This window comes from Megascapheus bottae, chromosome 23, assembly GCF_031878675.1.
Source record: "Megascapheus bottae isolate mThoBot1 chromosome 23, mThoBot2.hap1, whole genome shotgun sequence".
Taxonomy (NCBI): Eukaryota; Metazoa; Chordata; class Mammalia; order Rodentia; family Geomyidae; genus Megascapheus; species Megascapheus bottae.
This window is the reverse complement of record NC_143531.1, coordinates 21,116,013-21,143,980: the sequence shown is the minus strand read 5'-3', so window position 1 is coordinate 21,143,980 and position 27,968 is coordinate 21,116,013. Positions and strand designations below refer to the sequence as shown.

General features: G+C 39.1%; 2 protein-coding genes and 1 long non-coding RNA gene across 6 annotated transcripts in view; 2 read left to right on the top strand and 1 right to left on the bottom strand.

Annotated features, from left to right (window-relative positions):
• Positions 1 to 8,915, top strand: part of Trim2 (tripartite motif containing 2) — a 72,535-nt gene extending 63,620 nt beyond the window's left edge. For all 3 annotated transcript variants that reach the window (XM_090356849.1, XM_090356848.1, XM_090356847.1), the window contains exons 10-12: positions 294 to 364; positions 1,450 to 1,590; positions 3,008 to 8,915. In XM_090356849.1, the coding sequence (XP_090212975.1) occupies positions 294 to 364; positions 1,450 to 1,590; positions 3,008 to 3,160 (365 nt within the window). In that variant the 3' untranslated portion in view covers positions 3,161 to 8,915. The remainder of the gene's footprint in view (positions 1 to 293; positions 365 to 1,449; positions 1,591 to 3,007) is intronic.
• On the bottom strand, positions 118 to 10,303 carry LOC150047421 (uncharacterized). Of its 2 annotated transcripts, XR_016539434.1 has the most exons (4): positions 10,226 to 10,303; positions 3,156 to 3,293; positions 1,919 to 1,994; positions 118 to 308 (listed from the first exon to the last, which is right to left on the bottom strand). It is a non-coding gene; the product is annotated as an uncharacterized LOC150047421 (long non-coding RNA). The 2 variants fall into 2 exon arrangements; XR_016539433.1 differs by lacking the exon at positions 1,919 to 1,994.
• Positions 10,304 to 10,412: 109 nt separating this feature from the next.
• The window catches only part of Mnd1 (meiotic nuclear divisions 1), a 32,567-nt gene continuing 15,011 nt past the window's right edge, over positions 10,413 to 27,968 (top strand). The window contains exons 1-4 of the mRNA XM_090356582.1: positions 10,413 to 10,594; positions 16,231 to 16,296; positions 19,419 to 19,476; positions 20,441 to 20,589. Of these exons, the coding sequence (XP_090212708.1) occupies positions 10,592 to 10,594; positions 16,231 to 16,296; positions 19,419 to 19,476; positions 20,441 to 20,589 (276 nt within the window). The 5' untranslated portion in view covers positions 10,413 to 10,591. The remainder of the gene's footprint in view (positions 10,595 to 16,230; positions 16,297 to 19,418; positions 19,477 to 20,440; positions 20,590 to 27,968) is intronic.

The following is a 27,968-nucleotide window of genomic DNA, read 5'->3' as shown; positions in this document are numbered from 1 at the left end:
CATATCCAGAGAGGCTGACAAGAATGACTTTCGCATTGTGGTGCAGAGAATGAATTAGGTTGATTCCTGATTACCGCCACCCCCCCACTCCAAACCCCCCCCCCCCATCGCCCCTTACTGCTGCCAGAATTATTGGCTTGATGTGAGAGCAGTCAGAATAGACAGTCACAAATGTAGCCCAATGTAGCATCGAAGTTATCTGGAGTGAGAGGTCTTGTTGTTTCAGGACTGGGTCTTTGATGATTTGTTCTTTTTTTGCTGCTATAGTCATCATTTTTCTGTCTTTATTGCAGGTCCCCATTTTGCAGCTGTAAATAGCAATAATGAGATTATTGTTACAGATTTCCACAATCATTCTGTCAAGGTACTATTAACACACTATTATTAATTTTTAACATGCTTTTGTGGGAGAAATCTGTCCAGGAGAAAAATAACATATATTAGTCACACAGATAAATAAGACTTAAGGGAGTTAACCTAAAAGAATAGCTCTTGCTTTTCTTGGAAAATGTAGCCTTTTTTGTTTGTTTGTTTGTTTGTTTTTGTTGGTTGTGGGCTTGAACTCTGGGGTTGGGCACTGTCCTTGAGCTCTTCAGCTCAAGGCTAGCATTCTACCACTTTGAGCCAAAGCACCACTTCTGGGTTTTTGGTAGTTAATTGGAGATCAGTCCCAAGCTAGCTTTGGACCATAATCCTCATATCCCAGCCTCCTGAGTAGCTAGGATTACAGGTGTGAGCCACTAGGACCAGCCTGGAAAATATAGCTTTTAAATCAGACAGTCAAGCGTGGCAAGCATTTTCCATGAATGAAACATGGCAGCTCTCTTAATATGGAACTGGTATAAATAATATGATTTAAAAAGTAGTTGCTTGAATGTAGAGGGAGAAGCTTATTATTTTGTGGCTGTTCAGAGATGAAGAGAAAAAACAAAGTTTGCAGCATACAATAAAATTAGAACTGGATATTGGTGGTTCACACCTGTAATCCTAGCTACTCAGGAGGCTGAGATCTGAAGATTGCAGTTCAAAGCCAGTTTCTATAGCAAGTTCCTGTTTTGTTTTGTTCTTTTGTTTTTGTTTTTTTGTTTTTTAGGTTGTAGGGCTTGAAATCTGGGCCTGGGTGCTGTCCCTGAGCTCTTCAGCTCAAGGCTACTGCCCTAGCCCTGAGCCACAGGGCCACTTCCAGTTTTCTAGTGATTAATTGGAGATAAGAGTCACATGGACTTCATTGCCCTGCCTGGCTTTGAACTGAGATCCTCAGATCTCAACCTCCTTAGTAGCTAGGATTACAGGCGTGAGCTGCCTCACTCAGCCAAGTTCCTGTTTTGTAGATTTTGCTGCTGTTGCCCTTTTTTGAGGTGTCTTAAATCACAGGTCTTGTGTGATAGTTCTGCTCAAAATCTATCATGTCGGATCAAGTGTTTTAGAAATTTTAAATATTTCACCCAGGTGTTTAATCAAGAAGGAGAATTCATGTTGAAATTTGGCTCAAATGGAGAAGGAAATGGGCAATTTAATGCACCTACAGGCGTGGCTGTGGATTCCAATGGAAACATCATTGTGGCCGACTGGGGGAATAGCCGAATCCAGGTATGTTCAAATGCTAGGCACGTGGCTGGTGTTCGACCTTCAACCTAGGCTCTTTGTTGCATAGGCATAACAAGATAGATAATTTCAACAGAAGGGCTAAACTATGGGCACAGTAGACAAAAGGCCACATATTACCATTACCAGCATGAAGTCTAATAATTCAAGAGCTATTTAAACTTCAAAGGATCTTTCAAACTTCAAAGGATTTGCAGATAAAATTCAAGAGATAACTTTTTTTTTTTTTAAAAAAAGATGGTTTCTGTTTAGAATTGTAGTGAACATTTAAAGTATCAGTGCCAAACTTATACAAGGACATTTCCCAACTCACCTTGCAACTCAGCCTCTGAAGTCATGACACCAAAAACAGCATAAGTACCAAAAGGAAAATTATAAAGGAATGTTTCCTAGGAGTATACAATGGACATTTCAAAATTCTTAACAAAATATTAATAGATAACAGTAAGTATCTCTAAAGGTTTAGGAACCCTCTTTTGCTAACTAATATTGACTGTGAGTCAAAGTTCAGAGTTTAACTTCCTGATATCAGAGCCAGAGTATCACTTTTTAAATTAATTACCTTAAATAAAAAAATAGAGCAAAAGAACACAGGGACAGCACCTGGGCCCTGAATTTAAGCCCTAGAACCATAAGAAAAGACAGACAGACAGACAGACAGAGAGAGAGAGAGAGAGAGAGAGAGAGAGAGAGAGAGAGAGAGAGAGAGAGAGAGAGAGAGAGAGAATAAGAGAGAATAAGAGAGAATAAGAGAGAGTAAGAGAGAGTAAGAAAGAAGGGAAGGGAGGGAAGAAAAAAATCTATGGAGCTGCTACCTATTGTACATATTTAGTGATAACAGTGAACACATTCTTTGTAGATCAGGAACATGGCAAGGAAGTTTGTGCTGGAAATTTTAGTCAACAAAATAATAAAAGAAAGGGAAATAAAAGGCTTGCAACTTGGAAAGACAAAAACTTGACACTGTATTCGTATGTAACTTGATTATTTGCATGGAGGCCAAAAAAATCTATTAATAATTTCCTAGAACTAATAAGTGAGTTCAGCAAGATTCCAGAATATATTGTGAACTAAGGACCAACTCTGCCGTGGTGCTGGAAGCTCATACCCATAATCCTAGCTACTGAGCGGCTGAGATCTGAGGAGCCTGCTCAAACCTGGTGTAAGCAGAAAAGTCTGTGGGATGCTTCTCTCTCATTAACCAGCAAAAAATTCTAGAAGCAGAGGTATGGCACAAGAACCATGAGCAAAAAGGCCAAAAGAGATCACAAGACCTTGAGCTCAAATCCTAATCACCACACTTCCCCTTCCCTAAAGAATATTAGCAAGTTTTAAACATGTATTTCAGCATTTGCTGTTAATGCTGTAACTTCTATAATGGTTGAACTTGGTATTTTTGCAGGTTTTTGATGGGAGTGGATCGTTTTTATCCTACATTAACACATCTGCTGACCCCCTCTATGGCCCCCAAGGCCTGGCTCTGACTTCTGATGGCCATGTTGTGGTTGCAGACTCTGGGAATCACTGTTTCAAAGTCTATCGGTACTTACAGTAAACATGGTCCGCTGGACACCCCTTCACAGAGGTCTTGCACGAGAAACTGGAACGGACTTTTCCACGTGGGACCAGATTATCAGTAGACTTTTCATGCTCAAAGGAATCTTTGAAGAACTTTTCCAAGCTTATTTCTGAATGTAACAAATTTCCTTAAAAACTGCTTACTCAATTTCCATAATTTACTTTTAGGGTTAAAAACAAACAAAACATCTCTTCTACGGAATCTATACATAAATTGCAAAGTTTTACACCTGTGAACTATTGCTTATAGGACAGGGATTTATGTTGTTAAACTAATTTTTGCAAATCCAATGTTAGAAAACTAGCTTCTGTCCTTGCAAGTCCTGTGAATGGTAGCCTTTGCACAGAGCTTCCAAAAGCAAAATCTGTGATAGTTATTTATTTAACCCAAGTCACAGGACCCAGGGAATCTTCTAACCTCACTTTTATAGTAGGTATTACTCTTGTGACCTTTTTTGAGGGGTTATCAACATGAGATACATGAGATACTTTAGAAAAAATACATAAGGCTGTCTGTCCTGCAAATTCTCCCACTCTGATTTGTAGGCCTCTTTCATTGAGCACTTTATAATTAGTGCAGAAGTCGGGCATGTTGACACACACCTGAATTCTAGCTACTGAGATCACTGAGATCTGAGGATTGTGATTCATAGTCAGTCTGGACAGGAAAGTTGGTGAGAGTCTCATCTCTAATTAATCACTAAAAAGGCTGGAAGTGTGGCTGTGGTTCAAGTATTAGAGCACCAGCCTTGAGTGAAAAGCTAAGGAACAGAGCCCAGGCCCTGAGTTCAAGCCCCAGTATTGGCACACACATAAACTTTTCAATCTTTCTGGATTAATTCAAAAATCCTTCTTATGTGTTTCCTTCACCTCCTCTTTCTTGCTCATCTTTTCTCAGAAAACAAAATACCTGGACTTCCTGTTGCTTTGACAAGCATATTACAAAAGTAAGAGGACCTTTTGGTCAACCAACCGATTTTTTAGCTAGCTGGTTAATGTAAACTGGAATATAATCGAGCAAAAGTCAGTCACGTCTTATGTGCCATGTTTTTATGCATCTTTCCTCTTCCACTTCATGAAAGCAAAAGCTTTACCTCCTGTACAATGTCAGCACATGTAATTAGACACTAGTATCCCAGGACAGAGAGCCATGAGCAGCCCTTCAGAGACTCATGGTGTTAACCAAAGGTTTTGATTGATTAGTGATTCCCCTTAAAGTGGTACCAAAGTTTGTCATCTGGAGAGCATTACAGGTAAGGGCATGTTATGGTTAATTATCATTGTTTAATGGCTAGTAGAGGCATTAAGGGGCTATGTATACATGGTTAGGGTAAGATAGAATGTATCAAGTATATATAAATATATATGAATATATGAATTCTTAGTGTATTGAAATAGGTAGCACTCTGAAAGAAGCATTGTCCAGTCATTCTTCAGTACTTTCCTTTACTAATGCAGTTTAAAGCTGTCCCCGTGGAGCAAGCGCTGAGGCAGGTTTAACTTTTGGCATTTTCCAGGAGTAATGCGGTGACAATTAGTTATTTAAAAAGTCCTTCTGTGCTTTGAAAAAGAAAAAAAAAGAAGGAAGGAAAGAAGGAAGCAGACTAAAAGAAAAATTGAACCTGAGATTCATTTCATTTCAACCAAGTATAAATGCAGTTTCAGAAATGTAAAGAACAATTTAGTTTAATAATTGTTCACCTGTCATGATACTGTAAACTAAAATGTGATATATTGCCACTCTTTTATTTTCTACTCAATTCTACCAAATAGGAAATCATGGTTAACATTTTTGATAATGACTAAGATTTTTTTTCCCTTGAAAGCACCTTAGAACTCTACTATCAGACAGCATCTCCCCTTTGTATTAATAGAGGAATGATGTTTATAATGCTTATTAATTTAAAATTCAGTCATTCTTTAACAGTTTTTTTTAATCTTGAAGGGCTACTTAGCTACTTCGAATTGCCTTTAAAAATTATGTCCATATGAACATCTGAAAAATAATTTCAGTAAATTTCCATTTAGGATTAGAATTTTTTTAAGTTGGGTAGAGTTCTCAAGATATTTGAGTCTGTCTGTAATAAAGTGACAAAATTCAATAATATTTACACTGTCAGACTACGACATTGTTACCTAATGTCACTGAAGTAAGTCTTTGGATTTATTTATTGGTATTGTTATTTTGCTTGGTGTTAGGGATTGAACCCAGGGCCTCATGCATCCTAAGTATGAATTCTACTGCTGAACTATATTGGGAGCCTAAGCCTCTGAATGTAAATGTTCATATTTACAGAAGACTTACTAAATATCCAGCACTGTTGTCGGCAATGGGAATAGAGTGATTCCTAAAACAAACAAAAAGTCCTGACTCCCTCATCTTTTGTTGTCCCAAGGGAATTTCATTGTGCCATTTATTAGATTTCTATCTGAAAAGATGAACTAGACTCTCCATAGTTCCTGTATTATTTAAATAAAAGCTTTTTAAATAGGTTAGTTTTTAAAAGTGGCTTTCAATTTAACCATTCTGTTGTAGACTATTGGGCTTTTTTGTTTTTCAGTGCTGGGGCTTGAACTTTCAGGCAGACTAAACAAGCACTTCATCACCAAGATAGATTCCTGAACTTTCTGATTTTAAAACTAGTTTACCTAAAGAATTTTTTTTTGCACATTGAAATATTTGTGAACTTCGAAACTAACTTATGAACTATTTAGTCATCATAGCATCACATGTCATACTTACCAGGCTAGATATCCCCAAAGTAGACTTAATATGGATCTAAGGGGGTTTTGTTGTTGTTTTTTTACTTGTCACTACTGGCCCAAACTGGAATGGAAGGATAGTTTGATCTTTTTTCCACTATCTGTTACTAAGACACATGTTATGGACACTCTGGGAAACACTGTAGTTTCCCCCAAATTAAATATCTATTAAAATTTAGATACCATCTACACCTGGAGACATGTGCATTTACTGTATTTCTTAGCATTTTTGGGGGGTGGGGCAGCGCTGCTACTAAGATACAAATAGACCAGACTTAAGTGAAATTCTGTCACATTCTGTAGAAAATGGTTTCTGGTAAACTGAGAGGAGGATATTAAAATTAGTTTTATTTTCAGGACCACAATTATTGTTTGATTTCTCTGACAAGTATATAGAACCTGTCATAAGTTCATGATAAGTAGCACTGAGAAAATATTCAAATTTCCCATGGGCACTTATGACAAAAAATTGCCAGTTAGGATTCAGAAGGTCAGTGACAATCTCCCAGCACAGATCTCCCCTGCTGGACAGGGGGGAGGTAAGAGTCACTTGACTATGTAGAAACACATGAGTAAAAATCCTTTCTGAGTGTTTGCCATTCTTTTTAAAACAGTATGTAGTATTTTCATGAAACTTTACTCCCTATAACTAAACAAATCCTCGAGTTCCTTCATTTTAATTGATTCTATTAGATTTATTATTCTATTAGATTTGAGGCAAATACTCCTAATCCATGTAACTATTGCATACTTGCTTCTACTAAGTATACAGGGTATGTCCTAACATGGAATTGACTGGAATGGCAGTGCACTAGCAAATAGCTGTGGATCCTTAGATCACGGTGTTAACACTGATGCTTTTGTGATCTGTATTGAGAATGTTAGAAGACACAGCAAATCAACATCAGGTAATCTGCAATGGACTTGGAATAGGAAAGATCTTTTGTCCTTCTGGACTGTGACATCTTCTCTATTTACCAGCTTCTGGGAAGGAAGGGGTGACTAAGAAAACATAAGACAGGGCCGGGGAATGTAGCTTAGGGGTACAGTGCTTGCCTTGCATGCATGAAGTCCTCGGTTCGATTCCTCAATACCATATAAGCAGAAAAAGCTGGAAATGGTGCTGTGGCTCAGGTGGTAGAATGCTAGCTTTGAGCAAAAGAAGCTCAAGGACAGTGCCCAGGCCCTGATTCAAGCCCCAGGACTGCCAAAAGAAAAAAAAAGAAAACACAAGACATTTCCAGGTAGGACAAAAAAAAAATGGAAGCTATTTGATACAAATCTTATCTCTAATTATCCCTAAAACTGGAAGTCATAATACTGTTGCTTTCTGTGCATGTTGCAGGGTTTAAAATTACTTTAATATTTTTGATAACTAGGAATCTATTATTGCCATAAAGAAAACAAAGTGCCCATTAAAGATTTGTTTGGTTTACATAATGAAAAGATTTTGGGTTTTGTTTGAAATGACAGTAAGCTACAAATCATGATGCTAAACTTTCAAGAGTTAACTGTGTGGCAGTGGTTGCGTGGTCTGTTTGTGGAGAATGGGTGAGAGCTATGAATTCATGTTCTAGACTAGTTAACAAATTGGCTATGTTGTTCCAATGAATGTACAGCACTCCCATAACTTTTAAAAGCAACACAGCCTTAAACTCAATGCTTTTGTTTTATGACATGGAATGTTCTGTTATCAGCAGAGAGTATTCTTGCAATGTACCTTCCTCAGTTCCATAGCCTTTCAATCTTATATATGAGTATGAGAGATTTTATGCTTTTTTTTTTCAGACTTTGTACATTCCATCTTTATAGGTCTGTGTCATATGCTTTGTGTATAGGACACCAGTCTTGTGCTCTCTGACACTGACACTAATACAGCTTCATCATTTGTTCTTTTATGAATCAAAATGCTGACTGCCTATTTAAAGGATGAACGCCGTGCATCAAAGTGTTTGTGCATTCGTGGCTACATATGTACCACAGTAATGTGGATCTTTTAGTCTACAATGATACTTTAATTTTGTCTTGAAACATAGGAGAAACAAAAATTCATGTGTATATCTTTACCATGCACAGAAATCTCATTGGAAAATAAAGCCTGTTTTCTCCATTTCTAGGATGAATGTTTATTTCTTTAACAGACTGTTCTCTGACTTGAAGGGGAATGGAAGAATGTTCTAGAACAGGTGGTAGACAGCTATGTTTCTATTAGTGACAAAATGCTGAGTAAAATTTCACTTGGTTTTGTTGCTAATCATGTTAGCATTTAAGAAATGTAATTTTAGCAGGCATTTGGGAAATCCTGCCACATATGTCAGATGTATACTTAGAAAGTGGTAAAAATAGATCAAAATCACTATCCTTATAACTCTTAAGGAATTTCGAGATAGAGATCTAGCACTCATGGCAGACATATTTCTAGTTGGTGATGGACTCTAGAAGGATCTCACTACAAACATTACCCTTAGAACTCAGGATTGACACAGAGTTATTACAACAAAAATTTCTAGATTATATCAAGCTACTAGTTATTTATGTCAAGTGAATGGAACCATCTAGAGAAGACACGGACACTCGTCTTGGAGGAGCTGATGATAACTATTGTGTTGTACTTCAGAGAAGTTTGTTGCATGTTGCTTCTCAAATTCAAGATTTTGTAAATATAATTTCTATCCATAAGATCCATGTAGTCATTTTAAAGCCCTTTATTCAGAGGCTAGTATTTTTTTTTTAACCTAAAATCGTAAGTGGTGTTTTGAGACTTGGTTGCTTTTGTTCTTTTTATCATCCTGTAGAGGAATCTTAACTTTTAGGGATTGAGAACAGACCATTGATTTGTTTTGCATATTTATATGTTTACATACAACCATTTCCCCTGCTATGTTTGTAGACTTTAAAATAATTTATTAAGTCTCTGATTTGTACTTTGTTGGGATGAGTTGAACAGTAAAATTGATCTTGACATTAAATTTTTAGTATCCTTTGTGAACTATAAAGTATTTCTTAGTTTTCTTGAGGGATTAAAAATCATCTAGTGTAAAATGGAATTCTGAAAGAGGTGACTTTGTCATTGAAGGAGAGATAAAATGATAGAAAATAGAAAAAAGATCAAACATGACACCAGGAATTAAAGACTGTGAATATTAGTATCATTGAGTCCTACTTCTATTCTATTTCATTCACTTACAATGACTTTTACCGAATCAGGTACTATTACTGTTGTAGCTCTTCGGGAAGTTTTCAGACTGAAAGACAGTAGAGCACCCCATAAGCCATTTGACTCAGGTTTTAGTTCAGCGTATTTGGGGACATGTTTCCCCCAAAGCCAGTGACATACCTTTCCAGAACACAGTTGGATTAAATCTGCAGCTTGTTACTGCCTAAGTTAGGAGACAGAAAGGCCATGTCCAGCTAGTGCATATCCTGCTGTCTTTTAACTCCAGTCATAAACAACTGTCTAAGAAGTTGGGGCACACCATACTTTCCACTGAGTGGAGAGGATTCCAAAAGACAAATCATTAAGCTTGTACTGTCTCAACAATTTACAGTGTGGTTGGTAAAACAGACCAGACTCTTAACCTAGTATGATCTGCTTTTATGGTCACTCTTTTAAATAATATATGATGAGTATGACCCACAAGTGAATAGCAGAAACAGCAACAAAATAAGTTCAAGCATTTGCTTAGCATGCGAGACCCTGAGGTAATAACCGGCACCATTTTCCTGCAAAAAAAAAAAAAAAACCAACAAAACTCTTGTTCTTATTATGGTCTTATTCTACCGGAATGAGACAAATTACTGACAATAAATAGGAGATTTATAATTTGTGTAAAAATGAAACGCAAGGCTTCTTGTTCGGGAGGTGTGGAAAAAGTCTCCTTTCTGTAGTCTTACCACTTAACGGAGAATTTTGGGGGGGTGCACTGTCCTTAGACACCTTTTGCTCAAGACTAGAGCTCTGGCATTTGAGCCACAGCGACGCTTCTGGCTTTTCCTGTGTGTGTGGTTCTGCATTTATGAATTTGCTGCCTATTCAGTATTTTAAAGATAATCTCCTGTATCGTCAACTGTGTTACTTAACAAACGCTAGGAAAAATAATCCGTGGAACTGTGCATTCAGTGTGCTGCCCAGCTCGTTTTCGTAAGGACTACACAGTCTTATTTGGGGCGCACTATGTGTCGTTACTTTAAAATAGCTCAAAATACCGCACAGAGTCATCAAGATACACTGTGCTCACAACGTGACGTGGAACTGTAACCTCTTTGTGCAGCCACTTACTATTGAAAAAAGAAAGTAATTCATCATAGAAACCTGATGAGGTACCAGCGGATCTGCATCCCAACGCCAGGGACGATACCGGACTGAGAAGCTCGGTCGGGGCGCCAGGCCCCGCCCCCGCGCCGGGCCCCGCCCCCGCGCCGGGCCCCGCCCCCGCGCCGGGCCCCGCCCCTCGAGCTCCTGTCAGACCGGGCCGCCAGGAGTCGCTGCGCGCCTGGCGGCTGCGTACCAACCGCCTTCCGGACTTCCTCCTCTTGCCGCCCCGCCCCTGGCGGTAGTTGGCGCCAAAATTCAACCCGCCTGGGCCCGCCCCCCACTTGGTCCCACGCACCCGCCCCACGCGCACGAAGGCACGCCGCCCGCACCATGGTAAGAGCTGGGGCCACGGTCGGGCCTCCGAGCCCGTGAGCGGGACGGCGCCGTCCCCCGGCCCGTGTGGGCCGAGCGCTGGAGACGTTCGCGGGTCGGGTCTGCCAGAACAAGGGACTCCACGCCGCAGGGTTCGGGTGCCCTAGGCTCGGGCCCGCCCCAAAGCGGGTCTCCCCCCGAGGGTCCCCCCGCCCCGACCCCGTGCGGCGGTGCCGTGATAGGGCAGTTTGGGGTGCTGGGGCCGAGTCCCCCCCCAGAGCCTCACCGCCACCTGTGGGAGGAGCGCGGCTGGACTAGGTTATGTTATTTGGCTCCTCCCTCCCCAGGCTCCGCTCCCCGCACCCATAAAATGCCCCCACCCAGTCATCCCTGCGCCTTTGTCCGAGGGTTGAACGCTCCCTCCCGCCCGCCCGCCCCCAGGTCCCGCGGGTGACTGGCCCAGCGCCCGCCGGTGGCCCCGGGTGCGCTCCGGGAACCTCCCTCCCTCGCAGCCCCCGGAGGGTTGGTGAGGCCCAGCCAGGGCCCCGGGTCATCTTTCTCCCGGTGACCTTGCTATCTTCCTGCCCATCGGATCGTTTTTTTCATCAGCTTCCCCAAGTGTAATGCCTTTCTTTCTGCTTTTGTTGGCAGAGAATCGATGTCTAATTAAAGTGGGTCTTAAGATTTTAATATCTTAATTTAGTTAAGTGGCCGTTATTTTGCCGAGATCAAGTTGTATTTATTTGAAGATCCTTGCCCAGCTGCAATTATAACTGATAACGGCTTCCCTGTGGTTAAGCTAGCAACCCAGCCACCTGGGCAAAACGTGGCCTAAAGAACCTCAGGACCAGACTTCAAACGAATCTGCTACTAGGCTCACAGTTATACTTCTGTGTGTAGAGCAGCTGGTATAATATACCTGACAACTGAGAACCCCGCGTCTTGAATTGGGAACCTCTGCCCTTTTACTGAATTCTTAACTCATGAATCACCTATGAACTCTTTTCACACTGTTTCTTTCTGATAATGAAACATGAAACAACAACCAAAAATCTTTACACATCGGTATTTGCGAGCTTTTATGTATGGTCAACTCAGTTAGGTTGTCAAATAGAAACTTTTGACTTCTTTCCCAGTTATGGGTTAATTACTTCTGATTTGGTGTGCTTGTTTGGTAAATTAAGTCTAGGATTCTGTTTTTGGAATTGGAGAACCCTGTGATAGCATCTACTTTTTAACTTAAAAAAAATTGTTACAAATGATAACAGCTGGTAGAAATTCTGTACCTCCTTATTGTGTGTAGCTCCTTATTAGACACTCAGATTTTGTTGTCACTTTGTTTGTGTCTTTTGTGAGGTTTGAATTTAGGGACTGGATGCTGTCTGTCCCGGAGTTCTTTTGCTCAAGGCTAGCACTCTACCACTTTGAGCCACCATGCCACTTCTGGGTTTTTTTGGTGGTTAATTGGAAATCAGTCTCAACATGGGGCCTGGAATTGAGCCAAGTGGTAGAGTGCTTGCCTAGCATGCAGGAAGACCTAGGTTCCATTCCTCCGTACCATGTACACAGAAAAAGCTGGAAGCGGTGCAGTGTAGAGTTCAAACCCCAGGACCGCCCCCCCCCAAAAAAAAATCTCACAGACTGCCCTCACTGCCTTTGAACCGCAGCCCTCAGCTCAGTCTCCCCAGCAGCTAGAATTACAGATGTGAGCCACCAGCACTTAACAGATACTCAATTTTAAAAGTGGTTTAAAATACTTTAACCAACTGGGAAGCATTTTAAGTCTCCTTATTGTTTTGAAGGTAACCCCAGCCCAATACTATCAGTTTTCCTGTTTTAAGTATTAAGTAAGTACACATTAATTTTGGAGGCTATTTCTAGATACAAGTCCTTTATCTTAATTCTTTTAATTTTGTCCTTTTATCATATACTAGTGTGGCCTTTATAGTATACTAGTGTGGTTAAAATATGTCTTGTCAATAAAAGACTGATGAATAAAGCAACCTGAAAAAAAAGGAAATAATCAGTACAATTTTCTTTTTAAATGACTTTTTTTTTTTTGGCCAGTCCTGGGCTTGAGCTCAGGCCCTGAGCACTGTCCTTGGACTTTCTCACCACTTGAGCCTCAGTACCACTTCCAGCTTTTTTCTATGTACGTGATACTGAGGAATCAAACCCGGGTCTTTGTGCATGCTAGGCAAGCACTCTACCATTAGGCCAAACTCCCAGCCTCCACTTCATTTATCTTGAACAACTTTTATACCTGTTGAGTGGCGAAACCTATTCCAAAGCTGTGTGCCTCAGGATCTAGGTTCTCTTGATTGTCTGCTCTGGGAGTCAGGTTCTTGGTGTATGTGCACACACACACACACACACACACACACACACACACACACACGTATATACAAATGTGGCTAGTCTCAGACTTCAGTCCTCCCATCTCCATCTGTCAAGAAGCTGGAATTATAGTACCCACCATGCCCAGTTCTGGGACCAAGTCAGGGATGTTCTTGTGGAGAACAGGAGGGCTTTCCAGAAACTGCTTATGATATACTCACAGCTTATTTCTACCAAATGTGATCCGATGCTCTCAAACTGAAGTGGTAGTGCTCGCTTGCAAACAGACACCATTCTAGAGAATGGGAAAAGCGAGGCTCTCAGCTCTAATGGACAGTTAAAGACTTGGAGATTTTTTTAAAAAAATATGCCTGCCAGGACTCATCTCAGACTCTGTTTCAGTTCATAAAGGAGAAACTGTGGGCTTAGGCATCAATGCTTTTACAGCTTCTGAGATGATTCTAACCTGGTGAGACACCCACTGCTGTTTAGAAATGAGCCGAGGAGCCTTTTATTGACTGATTTTCTTGCTTGATTGGTTCAGATCTTGTGGGAGCAGGACTCTCTGGACTCTAGTTCTCTGCCCCAGGGTTAGGGTTAGAAAACAGCTCTATATGGCATCCTGGAACTTGTCTCCCTGCTTGAGATTTCTCTGCAAGTAAGGCCATAGATGGTTATCAGAGAAATGCCCTATTATTAATTTACTCTGGATTGTGTGTATGGGAGTGTGGTGGGTGTTTGGGGCTTGGGAACCTGTGCAGCCTCAAATGTTAAAAGTTGGGAGCCTTAGATGCATGAAACTCAGGGCTGGCTGGCCTTGATGCAATATCTAATCTGGCTTACAAACCCCTGGGAAGGCAAAGGCAATTCTTGATCTCAAGAAGTTTTGCAGTCTGCTGAAAGACACCTAACCAAAACATCTGTTTCTTCATTGTAGTCAATGATTTGATGAAAGAGCGTACATGTACAGCTTATGAGCTCAGCTCAACTTCTGGCAACTAAACTTTGAGAGACCTCATGCAATGCTGAGTAGGTCAGAGGAGAGGTGTTCTAAGTAAAATATTTTCAAAGCTCACAAAATACTGTGATATGGATAGAAAATTACAAATGGCTCTTGTATGGCAACCCAAGTTGCCTAACTCAATTCTCATGGGAAGATTGAGGTGGAGAGCTTCTGTGAGAGGTGTACCTGAGACAGCTAGTACAGGGCCTTATCTGTGGAGTGCTTGGCTATTTGTAATGATTGGGGCCACTGAAAGGCTTTAAGCAAGGGATAATTGTTATCACATTTGTTTTTGTTTTGAAGTAGGAATGTGAATTAAAAATGAGACAAAGAGCCAGGTGCCGGTGGTTCACGTCTGCAATGCTAGCTACTCAGGAGACTGAGATCTAAGGATCTCAATTTGAAGCCAGCCATGGCAGGAAAGTCCATGAGACTCTTATCTCTAATTAACCACTTGAAAACCAGAAGTGATGCTGTGGTTCAAAGTGGTTGAGTGCTACTCTTGAGTGAAAAAGCTCAGAGACAGCACGAAAGTTCAAGCCCCTTCCCCTCAAAAAAAAAAAAAAAAAAGATAAAAGTGTACTTTAGGTAGTTGGAGACATATTGCAAGAGATAGATAATATCTGAACCAAGGTAACAGAGATGAAACAAGCAGGTTAGATTAGAGAAATAGGCAAAATTGACAAAAGTTGATGATGGGTTGAACATAGGGCAAACTAGTACAAGCTGATTGAGATTGTTCTTTTTCACTTAGTCTCTTGGTCCTGCTGAAAGATAATTCTTTTTAGTTTGGAGCTGAGGATTTATCCAGAGGTTAAGTTAAGGTCATTTCTGTGTGAGTGCCACGTCTGTATACTGTCCTCTCCTTTGTAACATGGTGGATTTTAGAAGCCCACACCAGTGGGGCCTACAACATATAAGCCCCTTCCAGACCTTCCATGTGCTGCCCTCACAGACTCCCTCTAGCTTGGGACTTGTCCTGTGCCTTCCAGGCTATGAGGAAGCCATTGTGGCCTTCAGATGGCCTTTCAGCCATCTAGCAAATGAGACCACACTGCCAAGGTAGTAGACTAGTTACCTAAGGCAAGGGTAGAACATAGACCTTATCTCCTGAACCCTTAACTGGCAAGTAGTCCCTTTACTCAACCCTCCTACATCACCCTTGTCAGACTTTGCTAATCAATCCAAGTTCTTAGTAATGAGTGAAGTCCAGACACAGAAAACCTTACCCCCTCAATCTAGAGCTTCCAGCATATGTTTTTGCAGTTAACACATCATGTGGGGCCAGTTTGGCTTCCTAGTCTAATGACTTCATGAAGGACAGGTCCGTGGTAGAGTTCCAACACAGAAAGATATGGGTGCAGGGGCCGGAGTTTGGCCTAGTGGTTAAAGTGCTTGCCAAGCATGCATGAAGACCTGGGTTCGATTCCTCGGTACCACATACATAGAAAAAAGCCGGAAGTGGTGCTGAGGCTCAAGTGATAGAGCTCTAGCCTTGAGAAAGTCCAAGGACAGTGCTCAGGCCCTGAGCCCAAGCCCAGGACTGCCAAAAAAAAAAAAAAGAAAGATATGGGTGCAGTAAGATAGAATGGCTCTGGTACAAGGGCTGGAGTGTGGGGGTCTTTCAGGGTGTTCATGTACCAGACGAGATCAAACTATGGATATGGTTGGCATACATACTGAAAGAACAGCAAAGTGTCACAGGAAAACCAAATAGTTGCATTGGAGCTATGATATGTAAACTACAAACCACTTTTTGAACAGAAGAAATGAAAGCATTTTGAATGACTGTAAGGATTCTGGCACAGGTAAAAATGATGCTATGTAACTGAGACTGAAGATGTAGACTAGCAGGTTTGGGAGGAGGCGTAGGAGTGAAGAGTTCATTTCTGATGATCTCAGTTTGAAGTCTGTCCAGTGGGCTGGTGGATACATGAGATTGAAATTGTAGAGCACACCCTGGCCAGATGTAAAGATCTGCAGTCTTAGCACATGTTAATTAAAGTGATGAAAGCAGATGAGATCAGGTGTGATGAGTGCCTTAATCCTAACTGCTCAGGAAGCTGAGATCTGAGGATCAAAGTTTGGAGCCAGCAGGGGCAGAAAAAGTCCATGAGATTCTTACCTCCAGTTAAATGACAAAAAAGCTAGAAGTAGAGCTATGGCTCAAGCTCAGGGACAGTGTCCAGGCTCTGAAGCGCGTGCATGCACGCACACACACAGTAAAATTTTAGATAATTAACAGCAAATTGTTTTAAAGAGTAATGTTTCTAAAATATGTATCACAGCATTTACATTTTTTACTTTTGTGCTTTAGTCAAAGAAAAAAGGACTGAGTGCAGAAGAAAAGAGAACTCGTATGATGGAAATACTTTTTGAGACAGTAAGTTTTCCTTAACATTTTTAGTATTTTGTATAATTTTCACATTAAATATGTTTTCACAGTACATTGTGTATTTTCATGTGAAATAATGTCCAGTATTACCTTGGTGTCTTTATTAGACATCCGTACTGACCAATTTCTTGAAGGATGCATAAAATTATACAAATGTTTGTGGAACACAAAAGAATCCTATTCCTTGTTGATGTCTTTTATCCAGACTGTCCCAGATACTGACACTAAACTATTTTCCCAAATGATATATCTGATTGTGATCTTCCTGTTTGAAAATAATTCCTATGCAGTCACCGAGTGCTGCTAAGTGCTAACCACAGGGAAGAACTTTACCTAGATTATCTGACTTCAGCCCTATGAGATCTATGTTCTTGTTACCTTCCTCTTTTTACTGGTGGGGATTCCCAAGACACCATGTCTAAAAAGCCAGTCTTGACTTTTAAAAGGATTCAAAGCAAGGAATCCAGAATACTGTCTTTTTGCATTTGTTGATATGTCTAAAGTATAACACATATATGACGTTACACAGGCCTCTTTAATTTATTCCAGACATTTGTGCCTGCTACGAACAGGAAGTAAGTTTATAAAGTTTCAACTCCTCTTGGTGACAGAGCCAGGGTTCAAACCTAGCACCTGACCGGAGCCTGCTCTCTCTACCACGCTGCTCTGTAGTGGCCTTTCTTTTTCTACAGATTCAAATCCAAACAGTCTTTATACCTAAACAAGTTAACTTTATATGGGTTGGAAACACCTTTTTCATACTGGCCCTAAACTGTTGGTTACTTTCATAATGTATAGATGTATAGATGAGGAAAAATGGTAACATTAAATATTAAATTGGTAAAAATTTGTTTTCATTTTGATGATACAGATTTTCAATAAAATAAGCAAAACAGTCTGGAGATTTTTTTTTTCAATTGCTAAATGTAATTTTATTGCTCCTTAAAGCCTTTGGGAACCACAATAGGATGTCATAACACAACAGTGGTGATATAATTAAGGCAATAAGTTGATGAAGTTTATATGTGAAAATTATGACAAGCCAGGCATGGTGGTTCACGCCTGTAATCCTAGCTACTCAGGAGGCTGAGATCTGAGGATTGTGGTTCAAAGCCAGCCTGGGCACTAAAGACCATGAGACTCTTATCTCCAATTAACCATTAGAAAATCAGAAGTGGTGCTGTGGCTCAAGGGGTAGGGCAATAAATAGCCTTTAGCTGAAGAGCACAAGGGACAGCACCTAGGCCCAGAGTTCAAGCCCCATGACCAACAAAAAAAAAAATAATAATAAGAGAAAAGAAAACAAAATGATGACAATTTCTTCTGCTGAGATGAAGTATTTTTTTTTCCCCTGTGGTTTTGGAGGAGGAAACCCAGGAACTTAATTCTTTAATTTCCACCTGGCAGTAGAAACCTGAGAAGAGTAAAGTTATGTCCTTTAGAATATTGATGTCTCAAATGTCAAAACTGGCTCTTTGTGACTGAAAAAGGTTAAAGTTTGACCTCCATAACAGAGAGATCCTAGAGACATACAGAATACTGGAAGCCTAAAAAATTTCAATAATTTAAGGGATTTTTTTTTTATTTTACCAAAGTTCTGAAGTTCTAACAATTGATTTCAATTCATGTATTTTTGTTCCTTTGTGTGCATTGTGTGGATCTCATTTATTCCATCTGTTTTTTTATGCATTTGAAAAGTATAGGTAGATTCGTAAAGAGTAATGAAAATCATTTTACTTATTCATGCATTCTCCCATGAATGGGATGTGATAGGTACGTCCAGCATTCAGAATAATGTTGATAAATATTAGCTTTTTAACAATTCAAAGTAAATCAACATATGATGCACAATGAAAAGAATGGATTCTGGGATTCAGAGTTTGGAATCTAGATTCAAATTTGATTGTTATTGGCAAGCAGAAATTCTATTAAAATCAAATACAGCTATTCCAGAATCGGCTCAATGTGAATAGCAGCCCCTTTTAAGGAAATGTCAGGAGAACATGCTTATGATATAATGCTAAATACGAAATACAGACTCTAAGAAAATATTGCCATATGATTATAGATGCTAACAGATGAGTGGATCACAAGTGGATATTATTTTATGGTCTGTTTTCTGTTACCTACAATGAACACATATTATCTTTTGAATCAAATCAGAAAACTGACAAAGCGCCATATATTATGTTGCCTCTAATTATAAATGATTCATCCACAAGGTTTTAGAAATCTTTTCAAAAACTTAAAACTTCTTTTTATCCACCCATCAATTATTTTGGCTATACTTCAAAGAAATTATATATATATATATATATATATATATATATATATATATATATATCCTGAGTACCAGGCCTTTGTTAAGTATTTGTTTTGCAAAATATTTTCTTCTAGGCTGTATTTGTCTCTTCAATTTCTTACTAGTACCCATTTGGCTAAGCAGAAGTTTTTAATTTTTTGAAGTTTAATTTCCATCCAATTGAAGTTGCCTTTTCAAGTTTATTTAGAAAGAAGTGGTTCCCAGATTTCCATAACAATAATCATAATATTTCTGTTCTAATTACTGAATACTTTATTCTTTTCAAGCAATTTTGCTTTCATTATCTAAGTTATTATCCAAGCCTTTTTACAAGTAGAAGGAAGTATTCAGCAGATATTTTTCTGACCATCAGATTAAGTATTTCCCTTATAGGAAAATACTTTTTTATTTGGATGGATAGAGTCTTGGTATGTTGCTCACACTGGTCTCAAACTTTGCTCAAATGATTGCCCCTGTACCTTGCTATGGTTTCTGTTTTCTTGAATCAGAGTTTTCAGACGCTAATAATCTCATGTTTTCTACTTAAATGGACAGATGTTCTTTATGTCCCAATCTCCACACACTTTGAATAGCTGTATGTTCATGGAAATGTCTGTTCATATAAGTCCTATAGAGAGTATTGAATGAGCTAAATCTAAAGTTTCTTCTAGCCCTAAAATTCTTGTGGCACAGTTTGCTGGCATATTTTCTGAGTACAATGTTTTATGACTATAATTATGGCATATTTAAATAGATAGTAGAATAGATGTGATCTTTATCTTTTTTTCCCCCTAATGCTTTTAAACAGAAAGATGTATTTCAATTAAAAGACTTGGAGAAGATTGCTCCCAAAGAGAAAGGCATTAGTAAGTACCCAAGATACTCTGGGAAATACCTGTCATCTTTTCTATAACAATTTTTTCCTTCATGGAAGGCATTAATTTCTAGAGATAGAAAGGGTAGAGCCGGGCGCCAGTGGCTCTGTGACACTCTTATCTTCAGTTAACCACCAGAAAACTGAAAGTGGCTCAGGTGGTAGAACTTTGGGCTGAAGAGCTCAGGGACAGCTCTTAGGCCCAGAGTTCCCTATTCTCAGATGACATGACCCAATAAGCTCCACTCCCAAACTCCTAGAACTAATAAGCCACTTTAGCAAAGCCACAGGATACAAAATCAACCTGCAGAAGTCAGTAGCCTTTCTGTATGCCAACAATAAGCAAGCAGAAGGTGAAATCAAGAAAATGATCCCCTTTGCAATATCCCCTAAAAGAATAAAATATTTAAGAATTAATCAAAGATGTAAAGGAATTATTTGATGAAAAATGTTATTAAATTATTGCATAATAGCCTTTACAGAAGTTATTTGATTGATTTCCATTTTTTTGTGTACTGAAAATACTTTAACAAACATCCCTATAATTTTAACTTGTGATAGTTTACCAGAAATTTCATTATTTGTATGTATCTATAAAACTGAAATTTCTCCATAAAACACAAGCATGAATCTGAAATTTTAGATTCAAAGTACACATGTATGCATCCATGTTGAAGGTGCCCATTTCATGGATCCTTTATTAATTTTTACGTCATAATCCAGATGGCATATCTCTTTGTCTTGTTTTACATTTCCTTAATTAAGGAGTAGAAGGTGACATTTTCTTATGTATCAGCCACACATATTGTATTATTTTGTTTTTATGGTTAAGAGTTTCTTATTTATTAACTTACTAACTTGTTATATGTAATGTGTTTCATAAATGCTTATCCAATTACTTGTGAATTTTTTATGGTGTTTCTTAATATAGAGTCTTTCAAATTTCTCTCTCATAGCTGCTATGTCTGTAAAAGAAGTCCTTCAAAGTTTAGTTGATGATGGGATGGTTGACTGTGAAAGGATTGGAACTTCCAATTACTATTGGGCTTTTCCAAGTAAAGCCCTTCATGCAAGGAAGCGTAAGTTGGAGGTTCTAGAATCTCAGGTAAGCTGCTACAAGTTCAAAAGCATGGATTTGTTTTATGACCCAGAGATTTGTTTTATTAGATTTTTTTTTTTTTTTTTTTTTTTGCCAGTCCTGGGGGTTGAACCCAGGGCCTGAGCACTGTCCTTGGGCTTTCTCAAGATTACTATACTACCACTTGAGCCACAGTACTACTTCTGGCTTTTTCTGTGTTTGTGATACCAAGGAATCAAACCCAGGGCTTTATGCATGCTAGACAAGCTCTACCTCAAGGCTATGCTCCCAGTCCCTAGATTTTTAACTAGTATATATTTTTGTACAAAGAGTTTTTGCCAGGGATCTCACATACACATTATACTGGGATCAGATCAACCTCTCTATTGTTCTTTTTCACACTTTGAAAGTAGTTTTCTAGATTTCATGATCTACCTCATTTATTCATTCAGAATGGAGGCAACTGTAGGACGACAGTAGAGCAAAGGAGGGGTTAGAGGAGGAGGATTGGTTAAGACATCGGCAGAAGCCCATTTAAAAAACCTGTTTATGGCATAATTTAATAATGTGAGCTTAGAGCCTGCGAGGTGGCTCACACCTGTAATCCTAGCTACTCAGGAGGCTGAGATCTGAGGATCGAGGTTCAAAGCCAGCCAGGGCAATAATACAAAGCCTTGTGACTCTTATCTCCAATTTATCACTAGAAAATGGGAAGTGGGGCTGTGGCTTAAGGGTAGGGCGGAAGCCTTGAGCTGAAGAACTGAGGGACAGTGCCCAGGCCAGAGTTCAAGCCCCATGACTACCGCCTCCTCCCCCGCCCCCCCAAAAAGAATGTAGGCCTACTTGAAAAGGATTGAAAGTTTTTAGCAAAGAAATTATGTGATGATAGATGCAGTATATCTGTCATCAGATACACAGTCTGGAAGCAGTATAAAGAATGAATTGAAGGATGAAGCCTAATATTCAAAAAAAAAAACAAAAAAGGGAAATCAGGAGGTTATTGTAGTTACAGGGGTAAGAAAGAGGGAGTGGGGTAACCATGGCTCATATCTACAATCCTACCTATTTAGGAGCCTGAAAGAGATGTGAAGAGCATGGTGTAGAGCCAGCTTAGGTAGCCACATCCAAGATACTCATCTCTAGTTAACCAGCAAAAAGCCAGAGCTAGTGGTATGGTTCCAATGGTAGAATGCCAGCCCTGAGCGAAAGAGCTGAGTAAGAGAAAACAAGAAGCCTTTAGTTCAAGCTCTGATACCTGCAAAAAATAAATAAGAAAAAAGAAAGAGAGGCCTACAGTGGGTGATGACCTCATACCTACTAGGATGGCTACATCAGAAAATCAGGAAGTAAATGGCAGCACATGACTGTAGTCCCAGCATGTGGGAGACTGAGGCTCAAGGCAGCCTAGCTGCAAAGAAGGATCCTATCAAGAAACTAACCGAATGAGTAGACAACAGCAACAACAAACCCAGAAAAATACCAAGCGCTAGCAAGGAAGTAGGGAAATTGTGTCCTTTATACAATATTGATGGTACTATAAAGTGATAGGACCAAGAAAGCAAATACTTGGAATTTTCAGTTTCTGTGGTATGCTTACTAACTAGATGGGAACTTTCTTTTGATTAAGATTAACATAGGAGAAAGGGTATCAATGTTTGAGAAGTAATGCACCCACTACCTCTATACCTTGCCCTGACAATAAAATAAAATTAAAAAAAAAAGAATACCTTGTAATCAAGCCAAAAAAAAAAAAAAGATTAATGTGGTATGTCATTTTCAGCTATTTAGTTTGAATCCTTTCCCCCCTTTTCTTTCCCCATGGACAACATGTGGTTAGCTCTTGCATTTTTAAATAATCTGTTTATCTTTGCCTTTAGTTAGGTTGTTCAGACACTTTATAATCAATGTAGTTGTTAGTGTGAGTATGATAAGTTATCCATTTTATTTCAGTTTTTAGGTTGTAGTTTTAAATTTTTTTAGTATTCTGGATTTCTCAGAACATAATTGTGTAAGTAAGAGATTGACAACCTAAGCCAAATTTGCCAGAAGCATCATGTGAATTAGTTACTGTCAAAATACTTCTCCCTGCTAGTCTGAGAGCTAACTTAGTGTATTTTGTGATACATACTTTAGTTCACTCCCATTTAGAAGCTGGAGGTCAAAACTTAATCTGATACACCTGTTTGTAAGTCAAAATGTCAGGTCAGAGGTGAACACACAGGTCTCATGTCTCCTCTAAGCCCTCAGTAGTCATCATAGTTTTCACTTCTCAACTATCTGCAGAATCTTGAGAGTTTTGCTTAAGCTTTTAAAAAACTTCATTTGTAAAAGACGTTATTCTTAAAGATTGAGTGTGTGGTTCCATCAACATTCTACACACAATAGCCTCACATTCAGCTAGGTTAGTATTCACCCAGGAGTTCAATCAGAACAAATATGTGAGGGTCTGCTGTGTGCAAACCATTTTTCTACATTCCGAAGGTGATCAAAAATTAGAAGTTGGGACTGGGAGTTTGGCCTAGTGGTAGAGTGCTTGCCTAGCATGCATGAAGACACAGGTTCGATTCCTAGGTACCACATATATAGAAAAAGCTGGAAGTGGTGATGTGGCTCAAGCCTTGAGAAAACCCAAGGACAGTGCTCAGGCACTGAGTTCAGTCCCCAGGGTTGGCAAAAAACTAAATAATAAAAAAAAATTAGAAGTTATGGTCCGTCCGGAGTAATGGCTCATGCCTGTGATCCTAGCTACTCAGGGGGCTGATATCTGAGGACCACAGTTCAAAGCCAGCCCAGACCTAAAGTCTGTGAGACTCTTAGCTCCAATTTACCACCAGAAAATGGGAAGTGGGGCTGTGGCTCGAGGGGTGGGTAGGGCAAGTAGCCTTGAGCTGAAGAGCTCAAGGACAGCACCCAGGCCCAATGTCCAAGTCACATGACAAAAAAAAAATTAGAGGGGCCGGGAGTTTGCCCTGGTGGTATGCATGAAGACCCGGGTTCGATTCCTCGGTACCACATACATAGAAAAAAGCCGAAGTGGTGCTGAGGCTCAAGTGGTAGAGCTCTAGCCTTGAGAAAGTCCAAGGACAGTGCTCAGGCCCTGAGCTCAAGCCCAGGACTGGCCAAAAAAAAAAAAAATTAGAAGTTATGGTATGTGCTTCATAAAAAAAACCTTGTAACCTGCTATGACCTGCTGAAGGTCAGATATATCCATGAAAGAGTAGATTATGTAATTGATGTCCTTAAAAAAAAAAAAAAGAGGGTTAGAGATTTAAATGCTGCAAGTTGATGGTGGAATTTTACAAAGATGTTGAATTGTATCAGATTCCACATGCAGGGTTGCATGAAGGGTTTACTTATTCTCCATTTTGCATAACTGTAATGTTAACTTCCTTTGAGTTTCCTGTTAATTATTTCCAGATTGGAGCAGTTGTCAGAGGGATGCCTAATTATCTTCCTTTTTTTCTTTTTCCCCTAATCATTCCTGTTTGGCTTTGGCTCTGCCAGTGATTCCACTTATGTGCAGGAATGTACTTGTCTCTTGAGAATGAACATTCTTAAAGTAGGACTGAAAATTAAATCAGAAAACATCTTTCTCCTTGCCTTTGGATTGTGGGGGCAATCATTATTAAAGATGATCTGAAGGTCTCATGGTTATAACTTCAAGTGTAACAAAAACAAAAAAACCCCAAAAAACAAATATGCTTTACATAGTTGTAAAAATTTCACTAGATGATGTTTTACTTCTTATTAGTGGGACTTCATAGTGGATGGAGATTGGCTATAGAATTGCCTGTTCCATTATCCCAACACTTTCATGTTTTGTGGAAGGTACAGGTTTCTAATGGCAGCTCTGTAAAAGCATATCCCCCTGTAAAGATATACCTAGAGCTTTAGTGTGGCCATGCCACCAGGTGGTGGCAGTGTCAAAATTGTGTGTATCATTAATTTTTGTTGGTAGCCTTGGAAATGTTTTGTTCCTCAAAGGGTTATCAGTGCTTTGCAATTGTTAGTATCACCAGTATTAATAACCTTCAAGGATGGCCACCAAGGAACCAGCCACTCATTGCTGTTGGGAATACAAAACTGTAGAGTCATTTGGGAACACAGTTGAGCAGTTTTTCTTATAAAACTACACATACTCTTACCACGTGACCCAGCACCATGCTCCTTAGCATTTTCCCAAGTGCGTTGAAAATGGAATCTATGCCAAACCCACGCACAAATTTTCATAGCAGATTTATTCATAATGGCCCAAACTTGGAAGCAGCCAAGGTGTTTTTCAGTAGTTCAGTATATGAACAGGCTGTGGGCTATCCATATGGTGGAATATTATTCAGTGTTGCAAAGAAATTAGTTTTCAAGCTATAAAAAAGATTTAAGAATGTTAAATGCATACTGCTAAGTGAAAATGAGTCCAACCATTCTGGTAAAGGCAAAACTATAAAGACAGTAGTTGCCAGAGGTTAGGTGTAGGGAGGGATGAGTAAGTAGAGCACAGGGGATGTTTAGGGGAGTGAATTACTCTTCCTTGTCCTTCTATGGCGGCCTTATTTGTCAAACCTTATGGAATATCCACCACCAAGAGGGAATGCTGATAGAAGCTGAGATGTTCATGTAGGTTCATGAATTGTAACAGTAGTACTTATTGGTATGGAATTTTAATAGTGGGGAGAGGCTATGTTAGAGGAAGGGTTGGGTTTATATGTGAAATCTCTGTATCTTCTGCCCAAGTTTTTCCATGAACTTAAAAAGACTTCTGAAAAAATAAAGGGCTTTTTGTGTCGTTCACATTTTATATTTATTTATTTATTCATTTATTTTTGTTGATCATGGGACTTGAACTCTGGGGCTGGGCGCTGTCTCTGAGCTCTTCAGCTCAAGGCTATTGCCCTATCCCTAGGGCCACAGCACCACTTCTAGTTTTCTGGTGGTTAATTTCTGGCCTGGCTTTGAACCGTGACCCTCAGATCTTAGCCTTCTGAGTAGCTAGGAAATTAATAACATGCTCATTATATAGGAGATTTTAATAACATGAAGAAAACCATTGCCCACCATTGTAGATTTTTTTGAAGTTTACTTTTGGTCATAGATAGGCTCTAAGTAAATTGCAGTTTTGTTTGCATCTCTAAAAACTCAGTGTTATTATTCTGTGAAGTTTTCAGTGTCATTAAAAAGTCTTCTAAGGCTGGGAATGTGGTTTAGTAGTAGAGTACTTGCCTAGCATTCATGAAGCCCTGGATTCAATTCCTTAGTACCATATAAACAGAAAAGGCCAGAAGTGGTGCCATGGATCAGGTGATAAAGTCCTAGCCTTGAACAAAAGAAACTCAGGAACAGTGCTCAGGTGCCAAGTCCAAGCCCCAGGACTTCAGGGAAAAAGGCTTGTAACACATTTTTTAATTTTAATTTTAATTTTTTTATTTTATTTTCGGGGTAATGTACAGAGGGGTTACAGTTACATTCATCAGATAGTGGGAACATTACTTCTCGCACATTGATACCCCTTCCCATGTTTTTGTCCCCCTTTCCTTTCCCCCACCCCCTCCCAGTCATCTTGTTTCCCCCATTCTCTGATTGCATAATTGTAATACATTGGTACCAGGAAATCCCGATGTAACCTTTCTCTCATATTGAGATGATAACATTGCTCAAACATGTATGTTTAAGTGGGTCTTTTCAGTGTTTCCTTATGAGAAATTCCTCAATGAAAAAATTTGTCCATATTAAATTGTACATACTCTAACAAGGTTTTAAATACATAGAAATGCAAATAATTTCATGCATTAAAAAAATATGAATGAATCTTCGGAAGCAGTGGAGACTGATCTGGTCACTTTCCTTATTCTCTGTTCCTTGATATTTTTTTCCCCACCTGTGAAAATCTCTGTATTCTTCCCCTCATTCTTTGAGATTTCTTTATTTCTAAAAAAGGGCAAATAGAATTCCAAAGAAGCCAACTTGAATTTGTCTGTTTTCCTATGAATAGGCAGTTCCTTCAGACAGTAAATTAGCCCTTTAGAAAATGTGAGCATTATATTTCTCTACCCAGAGTGTCTCTAATAGGAGACCTGGAATGCATTCAAAGAGAAGCATTGTGCTAGATCTTCAAATCTAAAGATGAAATCCTGTTTTTACTAATTATGGGTCATTTTTGTTGTTGTAGCTGCTGCTGTATTCTGAGCTATTCGATTTAAAAAAAGATTGTTTGCCTTAGTGAAATTTGGGAATGCTCTTGCTATAACATATATGGTTGGCTTTGGATTTACTTGTAGATAAACCACAACAGTTTGCTCTTTAATGGAATTATATGGTGAATACCTTCTTAAAATACATAGTATATTCTTTTATATTTTTGTAAATATTTATGCTTTGAATTTATGATTACAGATATTTCTAAATTATTTTTCTTAAGAGTTTATATAATTCATTTTTACTTATGACAGTTTATATAATTCATATTTACTTATTTTAACTGGATTTGTTACTATAAGAAAACAACTTTATGTGTAGATCAGTAGTACTTCCCAGAATTGTAATGACCACAACTATAGGGGAACATGTTATAAATCCAAATTCTTGGGTGGGACATAGGCTCAGTGGGGTAGAGCTCTTGTCTGGCATGTGTAAAGCTATGGTTTTGATTCCCCATTCCCCTTCCACTGTTCAGAAACTTGAAGATGGGACCCAACAGCCTATGTTTTAACAAGTTTGAGAATTGCTGGTTCACATGATAAATGTACAGAGCCTAAGGCTTGGCTCTTACTGCTCCAGGCCTGCTTTGGCTTACTTCCAAAGTGCATGTTAGGAACTCTAGCAGGAGTGCTTCTGATAGGTGTACAGACAGAAAACTGATTACAAGGCACCCTGGTGAGTTTCATTGTTTTCAGTGGGAAGATTTTGAGGAGTCAAACTGAACTGCTGTACTTAGATTAACTTGTAGAAGCTTCTCTCTTGGTGATATACTTTAGACTGTGTTATTCTCTATTATTTAATGTGAAAATTCATAAATTAATTCATACATATACTCAAACATAAGATTATCATTATTAGAATTAAAGAATTCTTGATTCAGCTGTCCTTCAAATTGTTTCATATAAAAATACATATCCCCTGTTGGCTCTTTTGTTTTGGTGGTGGTGGTGGTCATGGAGCTTGTCCTCAAGGCCAGGGCTTTGTCCCCAAGTTCTTCAGCTCAAGGTTAGTGTTCTACAACTTTGGGTTAATTGGACAGAAGAGTTTCACCAACTTTCCTACCCACGCTAGTTTCAAATAGTGAAAATCTTACCTCAGTCTCATAAGTAGCTAGGATTATAAGCTTGCACCACCAGTATAGAACTGTGTGGGTATTTTAATTGGAAAGATCTTCTATTTTTGAATATACATGTTGCATACCTCTTTAAATGTAT